Genomic DNA, 9,945 nt, shown 5'->3' with positions numbered 1-9,945 from the left:
TTAATAGATAATATTGTTCTTTATATATAGTTAAAGGTTTTATTATCAAATTTGTGCATATGGACTAATATGTTGAGTGAAGTCGTAGACGAAGTTTGGATACCTTGCAATTTTTTAGAGTTGGATTCCTTAGTCGAGGAATGTAGAAGTATCGTTTTCCATAATTAAACCTTTCCCATAGTTTTTGTCAAGAGTAGCTAATGAGATTGCTCGTGAGTTAGCAAGAGTGACTCCATTTTTTCCTAATCTGTATACTTTCAATTATGTAATTCCTTGTGTTAGCACTTGATTTATAATGAAATGATGGGTATGATTTAGTCAAACAAAAAATGTTGACTGAGGTCAATTTCTTAAATAGACCTTAATACTTAAAGGAATTAATTACAATTATGTCTCTCAAGTTTTTTCCTCAATTAACAGGTCCCAATAAATCAAGATGATTTTTTTTGCTGTGAAAAATGTATGCATGTCTCTTGGTATCTGATTTTCTGAAATAATTATGTAAAATGGAACTGAAGAATGAAAGTACAATTTGTTTTAGTTTGATCTAGTTTCTATTTTGTACAACTAAATGAAATTCTCACTTGTTCTAATAATTACATACAAAATATTTTTTTTAGTTATTCTTTAAGAAAATATTTTATTTGACTAAGGAAATTAAGGAAGGACGGAAGAGAAGAATTTATTTAAAAAAATTCTTATTCAATTCAAATTTTAGAATGAAGAGGAGGGAGTTAATCCATCTTCACTCAATTTGGTTCCTGTAATTAAAATGTTTTGATTTTACCATTTTAAATTTATAATGATCTGCTTGTTTCTCATCCCCTGGCAATCCTTCTCCATCAAAATCTCTCTCCTTTCATCTTAATAGTTTGTTAAAATCACTTCACCTACATGTTTGGATCCTCTCATGTGACATTATTTTCATGTGAAATGTTAACCTTTAATTTAAAAATAAGAGAGAGAAAGAGAGAATTTAAATAATTCACTATAGCTTACTCTCGTATAAGAAAAATAGGTTTTGAGCAAATAAGGGGAAAAAAAGGGAAATGGATATGTTTCTTATGTAACTAGAGCCATTTGTTCAGGGCTTGGCCTCGTGGATAATAAGGAAAAATAGATTTGAGCTACATCTATGAAGCCATCGACGGAGCTAATATACAAGACAATCCATGCATGGAGTTTGATAAAGAATTACAATATATAAGACTCGTTAACTAAAGAGCAAGATTACAATATATAATATTCATTAACTTCCTCTTTTTCTGAAAACAAGATATCCCTATAATTAGAAGTTATGAGATTAACCCTTGAGGGATAGAGATCACCAAAATAAATTTTGTCAATTCGAATAAAGTTTTTTCCATATATGACTCATTAACTATAGAACAATGATATTTGAACATATTGTTATTTTAAATACCCATCAACAATGATTATTTTTCTCTATTTTTTCTCTTTTTTCTCTCACTAGATGTAGAATAACATTTGGAATGTCCATCTATAATTATCCTTAACTGCATTAGTAGGTTGCTAAAATGATGTGCAAGAATAGTAATGATACATGAATCACCCTTTATTTTAAATATCCCACCAACACCTCATAAACTTTATCATACCTATATTTTTGTCTGTTTTTTCAATTTTCTCTTTTAAGTGTTAGATAGCACATCAGATTTCTATCAAACATTTTCTGTGCAAGAAAAGGTCATGCACGAGTTTTCCCTTGTAAAAAAAAAAGTTGACTGTTTGGTGTTCCATTAGGAATTAGAACAAGAGTTCTAAGTACATAATCTATCTTTATTTCTAATATGATATTTTAATGAATTATATGATTATTGGTGACTTTCATTTGATGATAATATTGAAAACTAACTATGCAGCTGAATGGTGGGGCGTCTTATGAGAATTGTACTCCAAGAGCGCTTAGGATATGAACTTAGTTGGAGTGTTTTATCAAAATGTATTTTATGCGTTAGTAATTAAGAAGACAATTACGTTTAGTGGACAATTCTTTTGCATGGTAATTAAACTAGAATAATATTGGTCCAATTTCTCATGACACATCAGAGTCAAATTAACAAATGATGCAAAACAGATACTAGTAAATGGACTTCATTTTCCATTTATTTTGCATTTAAAGGCAAATCAGTTACACAAACCGTGCCAAACACTCTTAGTCTCTTATATTGTTCCAAATGCTTGATACACATCCGTGGGAGTGCTTCAAAGGGAAGAAGCCTCACAAGCTTATTGTGTATTCATTAGCAGCTAAAAATTCCTCATCTTATTACATTAGATCACTCTACAAGGTAGGAGGGATCCATATGTAGCCGTGTGTTTGAACATAGCCAGCTTTTTCAAGTAACTGATCTGCTTCTGCAGGACCTCTGCTTCCTGGTTTGTAGGGGAGTGGCTTGAATTCCCCTTCATCAATTCTGTGCAGAAGTGGGGTGAAGATCTGCCAGGATGCCTGATAAGAAAAAAAAAGGGAGTCAATAAGTTTGTGAAGCAAGACCCTCTTGCAATACTCTACCAAGCATGTAATGATCTTACCTTCAACTCATCTCTGCGAACAAAATGTTGCTGATCACCTCTAATTCTGCAAAACATATTCCAATATCCATTGTTATTTAACGCAAATCTATTTGTCTTGACAATAGAACTGATTGCTAAGTAAAGCATGCAGTTCCAATTCTTGTTACTAGCATATCAACTTATGTTTCTATGGACTCGAGTTTATGATTGACCCTATACATGACGTGTAGTAATTCAAAACTATGAATACGTAAGTATTATATAATTTAGTCTAGAGCATACCACTTATAGAGTCAATCATGAATACAAGTCATTTGTAAACAATTCATATACATCTGTATTAACCCTTGCTAACATTGACAGCCCATAACTATGAACTACGAAAAAGGAACATACGTGTCAAGAATTAGGCGTTCATAAGCCTCAGGAATGGTTACTCCTTGATACCGTTGTCCATATGACAAGTCAAGCTCACTTTGAACCGTAGACATCTCCAGTCCAGGTTGCTTGACCTGAATGATAAGACATTGAACTTGTCAGCCCACCCTTAGAAATATCATTGAATTAATTTTAGCATTCTATGCAGATAGCTTTGACCAGCCATAGTTAACATTACACAAACCTGTAGCACATATAATTTGCAGAAATTCAAGTCTTAAGTACCATTTGTATAATCTAATATATAACCACTTTCAAACTCATTTAAAAACAAATTATTAATTAATAGAACAAACAGTTCATATTTATAATATTAGATCATGATCAAGCATTTCTTTCACATATTATTTGGCAGAAGATTAGTATATGGGTGAACTTCCTCAATAGTTTTGCAAATAGATTTTATTTAATCATCACAACAAGCAAGCTAAAGATAGAGGTGCAATGTTTTCAGATGTTAACCCCAAATGAACTCGCAAAATTTCCATTTACATTTCAACAAAAAAGAAACTGTGTTGGCAAATATAAATTCAGTACGTGAACAGCAATGTCCCTGCATTGCTACTTCAGATACTCAATAAATGAAAATAAGAGATAAAAGAGAACTTTAGGATGTAATCAGGTCAAACAAGTGGCATGATCAATCTCATGATGGAACATTAGAATGATTGCCTCACCGTAAGCTTCATGTAAATAGCTTCTGAAGGCTGTAGGCGGATAACACACTCATTTCTCCCCTGCTTTTTACCTAAAATTGTTAGAATTAAGAGTTATCTTTATGCTAAACTGATATTTTGATGACAACGAAGAAAATAGGCTATAGCTAATATTGATGTTAATTGTTAGTATTCATACAGCACCAATAAATAAAAAGAATAGATGTCACGTTTGTAATTGTGGAATACATAGAGATGAAATGACTCATATCTCAGCTTTTCTCAGTTTCCACTGGAATATGATAATTTTAGAGTATGAAATATGTTTATGACTCTTGCAATACTCATCAACAGCAAATGTTTGCTAAGTTCTTCTAACAGCAAACATGAAATAATCTTTTTTAATCAACACAATAGACAAGACACCAAAAATGAAAAACATATCCTCCTAGGTTGTCATATCACAGAACAATATTCGGATAGGAGCCAACAAACGCAGACAGTATTTTATCGGAAAACTCTAGAGACTATTCTCTTATTGATAAAATGGTATCAGTTCTAGAAGACTCTTGTGTATACGACTGCATTCTTGCCTCTTCCTTCCTCAAAGTAGAATTAAAACAAGTGAAAAATAGAGCAGATTTTGAGGGTGTGCAAGACTCTCACCCCAAAGGCCCCAAAATCTTACTCAATTCTTAGTTCATGCTTATCCCTCTCTCCACTCTCTCCTCACATTTATCCCATTGGAATAAGGAATCAATAAATAGAAAATTTTCATTGAAGATTACATTGAAGTTGCATTGAAAATCACAGGAGAGTGCACTCAAACAAAAAACTTTCCACTTTTGATTCCTTAACAAATATCCTAAGTGCATTAGTTAGCATTTTCTAATCCCTTTTTTACTCTAACAAAATGTCACCCTCACTTCCTCTACCCTGCTAATCTTTGTCCAGGGAGTGACAAAAAAATCTCCCATGCATACTTTCTTTTACCTTACCCCTTTGCTCACATATCTACAACCTTTCCCTTTATTTCTCCTCACATAGACTCTAGTTATAGTAGATTATCTATCATTTTATCTTTCAAAGTAATGTCATTCTTTACTATATCTGACTCCACTTTCACTTTCAAGATTGATATTAATAGACATCACAACGATAGATGCATGACAAACAAAAGCATGTTAAAGAAAGAACAACACAAAGATGTCAAAAGTTATAATGGCATACACTTGAAAATATCACCAGGGACATCCTTGAATTGAACCCTTATCTCTGCCTTTCTAGAATTTAGTGCCTTCCCTGCTTTTAGTATGAAAGGAACACCTGATACAAAAAATATATATATACTTCTTTTAGGCACCAGAATGAATATGAACTACTGTATTTTCCTAATTTTTGCACCAAAGAAATTAAAGGAAGCTTCAGTATTTATTTCTTTTAGGAAGGAAATGTTCAACATTTCATCTGACCTTCCCATCTTTCATTGTGTATTCGCAGAACAACAGTTGCAAATGTTGGGGTGTTAGACTCATCAGGTACGGTTGGGTCATCTTTATAGCCTTCATATTGTCCAAGAACAACCTCATCATCATTAATAGGGAGCACTGATTCAAGAACCTGCACTTTCCGTAGCAACCATAAAGTGTTATCATATGATCTATAGAGGCATGGTGTGACTCATCTCAAAAACTAGGTAACCATAAATGTGCAACATTGAAACTGGAAAGTTTCAGGGTATGAATCATTAAAATATCCCTCTGATGCAGTGCTAATTTGCATAATTAAGTTCGAAAGGGGAGCAAGGAAATGGTACTGATATTGATTAGTTTGTGTCAGAATTACTGGGCAGAAAAAAATGACAGAAGAGAGTAATAATTCCCATGAAAATTGAATGGAAAGAGGCACACCTTCACTTTCTCATCCCGAATGTGCTCAGGCCTGAGAGAAACTGGTTTTTCCATAGCAACCAAGCAAAGAACCTGAGTTGGTAAAAAAATAATGAACAAATTTGGCATACATCAGGCTGATAATGTCTAATGAATTATTTAATGGATAACATTATGCATTTGGTGTTTGCTTAATACATAATAAAAATAAATTTTAAGTGATAAATTTCTAAAATATTCATTATTCAGCACATCGAATGCATTCAGTGTTAGATTTCAGCTTAATATCTTCTGATTGACATTCAGCAAAAAAGCTTTCTGTACTTAATATTTGAATTACTAGTTTGAACAGTTTCCTTTAGTTTGTCCTTATTTATCTTTTCAAATGCTAATAGTTTCCTCTAATGTCCCTTCAACAGTTAATGTTTTTATTTAAAGATATTGGTATTACAATCCTTAATTTCAACATTTTAGCACAGAAGTTGTTATGCTAAATTTTTTAGTTCTATTAAGCACACCCTTAATAAGATTTCAAATATTGAGAGACGTGAAATCAAGCATTGTTGTATCCCATTGTTTAACAGATGTTCCTACTTCACAATACAAAATAATAATTACAATGTCAGTATAAGAAACTATTTCATTATAAAATCAGGGCCTCACCTGCAGCAGATGGTTTTGAATAATATCTCGAATAATTCTGCAAAATAAAGAAAAACAGTAAATAATGATTTGGGCTACTTTGTTGTAATACCTTCCCTATTAAAGAGAAGCATGCCTTGACTCAGATGAGAACTTCGCTAAAACAAAATTCTACACATACCCATACTGGTCAAAATATCCACCACGGCCATCAGTTCCAAAATCCTCTCTGAAAACTATCTGTCATAGAATTAACAGCCAAACTCTAGTTTAAAATTGTGCCATATCAACTCTGGCAATGCAGTAGTTGAATTAGATAAGGCAACAAAAGATTGTTAATAAAAAATTTGAGATGCTTGTAAAAATAAAGAATGAAAAAAAAGTTGATAGATATGATAGAACAAACTATGAATTGCCAAAGCTTAACCAACAATACCTTCCCTAATTTCAATTGAATAAATGAAGTTTAAGTAACTTTTAACCCAAAGTTGTAACTTTGACAATTAAAAATCCTCACCTGTACGTTGTCAATGTTGTCGCGGTTCCAAAGTGGCAAGAAAAACCGATTTGCAAAGCGAAGTACCAACTGCCAATATAAGTTAAATGTAAAGGGATTAATCATTAGGCAAAACTCATGAAACAAACAAAGAAGCCATTGTATAATCATTTATTACCAAGTTCTGCACTAGTTCCTTTCCCAAGTAGTGATCAATACGATAAATCTGTGGTTCCTCAAACAACTTTCCAATCTCAGTACTGAGTTCCTCTGCAGATTCTAGATCCTTACCAAAAGGTTTCTCAACAACAACACGTGTCCATCCACCAAGATCAGCTAAGAAAAGGAAGCAGATGCAGCCATATCAGTACAATCAGTATTAGATTTCTGGATAATAAAAAGGAACCACAAAATGTAAAAGAAAAAGTAAAGACAACTGTTCTTCTCACAAAAGAAATGAGATGGTGGAGAGACTTAAAGCCAGAGATCTGTTTTGCAAATGCTAGCTGAACACAAAGTTCAAGTTTATTTCATAATTATTTAACTTTTTATTTTAAACACCATAGATATAACACAGACACCTGTAAATATCTTGTGAAGCCAAAATCCCAACAACTGGAAGCAGCAGCTATATGTCTAGCACCAGTATTATCAGGAAAAAGATCTTGCAAAAAGTAAACAAGTAACCAACATTTAAATAAAAGTTAAAAAGAAGAGCTTAAAGTGGACTCTGTCATGATGTGTAGACTAATGTCTGACAAAGCATCATTCTCAACAATTGTTGAGCTATGGTTCACTGTGTCGCTGTTCATATCTCCCACCCTCCCTCAACAAAAAGCTATTTGTCCTTTTGAAACATTTGCAATCAAAACCATATATTATAGCATCTTACATTTATTCATGCAACAAGTCTTGATCATCTTGCAAACTGATGGATATACTGAAGGTGGAAGAGCAAGATAGAAAAGCCTCCGAGATAAACCCTCAACACTGTTTTTCAAATATTCATGCTCTGAAATCTCTTTATCCAACAGGCGGAAGCCATCCTCAGAATCATAAGAGCCGCTTACATATTTGATCTAAAAGGAAGAAAAAGGGAGACAGAGAATGGTCATTTTAAATCAACCAAAAGACTATAATGTAGTGAGACCAATACAGAATATTGACAAAATGGTGCAAGAAACCCAGTGCTAACCAGCTGTAAAAACTTCTCTACATCCTCCAACTGTTGGGGGGAAGCACCTTTCTTTGGAACAAGATAGCTGCACATCAAGTCATATATGTTAGGCTTACAAACAGTTCAAACATATATCAATAGAATACATGAACTAATATGATAGGATGAAGTATACAATAAAACAGTTTTGTGAAAGAAGCAGATGACAAAAATTCATGACATACTGTTCACAGAAAAAACTTCACAATAAAATTCTTTGGCTGAAAGAAAACAATGATTCATCCAATATGCCACAATAATTATTTACATAATTTAAAGGACACAGTCCAGTCACATCAAGCCATCTTCAACAATTTTGAAGTAGCTAGCAGGTTGTAAGTGATAGATTTTTGTTTATGACAAAAAGTCTCACCCGCGCAACCGGTTTCTCAATTCATCATCAGAGATTTTTGTCCTTGCATAGCCAAAAATATGAACTTCATCTGGTGGTAAGAATCCCTGCAAACAAAGAAGGCAAATGTTGGAAACAGTTGCTTTAAGAAAAATAATAAAAAAAAAAGGGAAACAAACAACTATAAAAAAATAATCCAAGAAATTTTCCACAAAAGTACAAACTAGAAATAGACATTTGATGTCAAATTAGCATGTAGATTAAATGAATATAATTTTATCAAGAAAAAGAAAAATCGAACAAGTGCTTGATCAGAGGCAAAGTATTCTGAAACACATTCTGTTAAGGGCCCCTTAGTCCATCATTAGTTGCATGATCATCTGCATTAATATTTCTCATTTTTACAACTGTTCTACATCACACACTAATCAACATGATCCACCAAGATTCTGCTTTACCTGCAGGTATAGGTGGAAAAGTGCAGGAAATGTCTTCTTCTTAGCAAGATCACCAGAAGCACCAAGCACCACAATAGAGAGTGACCCAGTTTCAGGCACATTTCCTGCCTCTCTTGCTAAGGGGGATTCAGAGCCGAAGCTAGATCTTCGCTCGATATGCCATTCACTAGTTTCCATCTTCTAGCAGCACTGAATTACTAGAACCACTCTGCAATATATATTGGTAATTGGTGTGATCTACTTACTATTTAGTATCAAATTATAAGCTAATATCCAAAAAAATGGTTCTACTGATACAAATATATAGAGCGATGACAAGTGCCAAGAATTCAGAAAGCAACAGGGATGACACTGTTTACCACAACATAGAAACACCCAATTGAGCAATCAGACAAACTATCATCAATCCATACAGTAACACATCAAAACATCCAAATACGTACCCTTTTGGAATTGTGTGCACAGTCCAAATCTCTATTAGACAATTACAAACCAAAACAAAAGAAACATCCCCATCAAACTATCTTGTTCTGAAATTCAACCAGAAGGGGAAAAAACAACAACTAGTTGCCAGAAAGAAAAAAAGGCTTTCTCAAGTTTGCCAAAGTGAAAGTGGAATTTAGAATCAACCTTGAAACCAAATAAAGAGGAAGGGTGAAGAAGAGAATTTGCATGCACATGGATCAAAAAACCAATCATGAAACAAAAAGAGGAAGAGTACCAACTACCAAGTGATGCAGAGTTAGCTGAAACTGTACCTGGTAATGTTGTTTTGCTTCAGAGTTCAGAGAGAGAAAAGAGAGTCTTTTAAGGTTGGAAACTCAAAACAGTTGGTGTTTTCTTCACCAACTACCTCCTTAGTCCTTAGTCATTGGTGTCATGTCAGCGCATAGGTCAGACTTCAGAGCCCTCATTGCTGACGCATATTCAGTCTTTTGCTTATTTCTGTTTTCCCCCCTCTATTTTTCTCTTATTTCTGTTCAGGCCCCTCTAATTTGGATCGTCCGGATAAAGACATAAAAGTGTCTTACGAATGGATTGCAGAAGCCAGAAAGAAGTGCTAAACTTCTGCTTTTTTACTTTTGCAGTGTTTTCTTTTTTTCTCACTGAAATAAATGCATCTTTTTTACTGTTAAGACAACGGTAAACTAAAGTCGAGTGTATTTTTCAGCAGATTAAACGGTCGCGGGAACCTTCCAAAAACACTTCTTTTATATTGGGAAAAGTAATACTCTCACCTTCCCATTAGGATCTTGTGAG

The 9,945-nt window shown here is 33.5% G+C and overlaps 1 protein-coding gene across 3 annotated transcripts; it reads right to left on the bottom strand.

Moving 5' to 3' along the window:
- Positions 1–2,099: 2,099 nt before the first annotated feature.
- On the bottom strand, positions 2,100–9,590 carry LOC100793462 (glucose-6-phosphate 1-dehydrogenase, cytoplasmic isoform). Of its 3 annotated transcripts, none has more exons than XM_003547631.3 (16): positions 9,444–9,590; positions 8,686–8,893; positions 8,249–8,334; positions 7,855–7,921; positions 7,552–7,738; positions 6,838–6,995; positions 6,681–6,749; positions 6,345–6,403; positions 6,185–6,221; positions 5,543–5,614; positions 5,105–5,252; positions 4,863–4,958; positions 3,654–3,724; positions 2,935–3,050; positions 2,557–2,602; positions 2,100–2,473 (listed from the first exon to the last, which is right to left on the bottom strand). In XM_003547631.3, exons 2-16 carry the CDS (start codon positions 8,860–8,862, stop codon positions 2,306–2,308), a joined length of 1,557 nt encoding a protein of 518 aa, XP_003547679.1. In that variant the 5' UTR covers positions 8,863–8,893; positions 9,444–9,590; the 3' UTR covers positions 2,100–2,305. The 3 variants fall into 3 exon arrangements, with proteins under 3 accessions (XP_003547679.1, XP_006599060.1, XP_006599059.1); XM_006598997.3 differs by having other exon boundaries at positions 9,407–9,519; XM_006598996.3 differs by lacking the exon at positions 9,444–9,590 and adding an exon at positions 9,129–9,379.
- Positions 9,591–9,945: the final 355 nt, after the last annotated feature.

Source organism: Glycine max, chromosome 16 (genome assembly GCF_000004515.6).
Source record: "Glycine max cultivar Williams 82 chromosome 16, Glycine_max_v4.0, whole genome shotgun sequence".
NCBI classification, from domain to species: domain Eukaryota; kingdom Viridiplantae; phylum Streptophyta; class Magnoliopsida; order Fabales; family Fabaceae; genus Glycine; species Glycine max.
This window is presented reverse-complemented; position numbering and strand designations above follow the sequence as displayed.

Excerpts from the sequence above, each read along its gene's own strand:
- LOC100793462 (XM_003547631.3), bottom strand. The coding sequence starts at position 8,862 with ATGGAAACTAGTGAATGGCATATCGAGCGAAGATCTAGCTTCGGCTCT. Across the intron at positions 6,404-6,680 it reads ACAACATTGACAACGTACAG|ATAGTTTTCAGAGAGGATTT; the intron begins GTGAGGATTTTT and ends ATTCTATGACAG. Across the intron at positions 6,222-6,344 it reads GGATATTTTGACCAGTATGG|AATTATTCGAGATATTATTC; the intron begins GTATGTGTAGAA and ends TTTATTTTGCAG.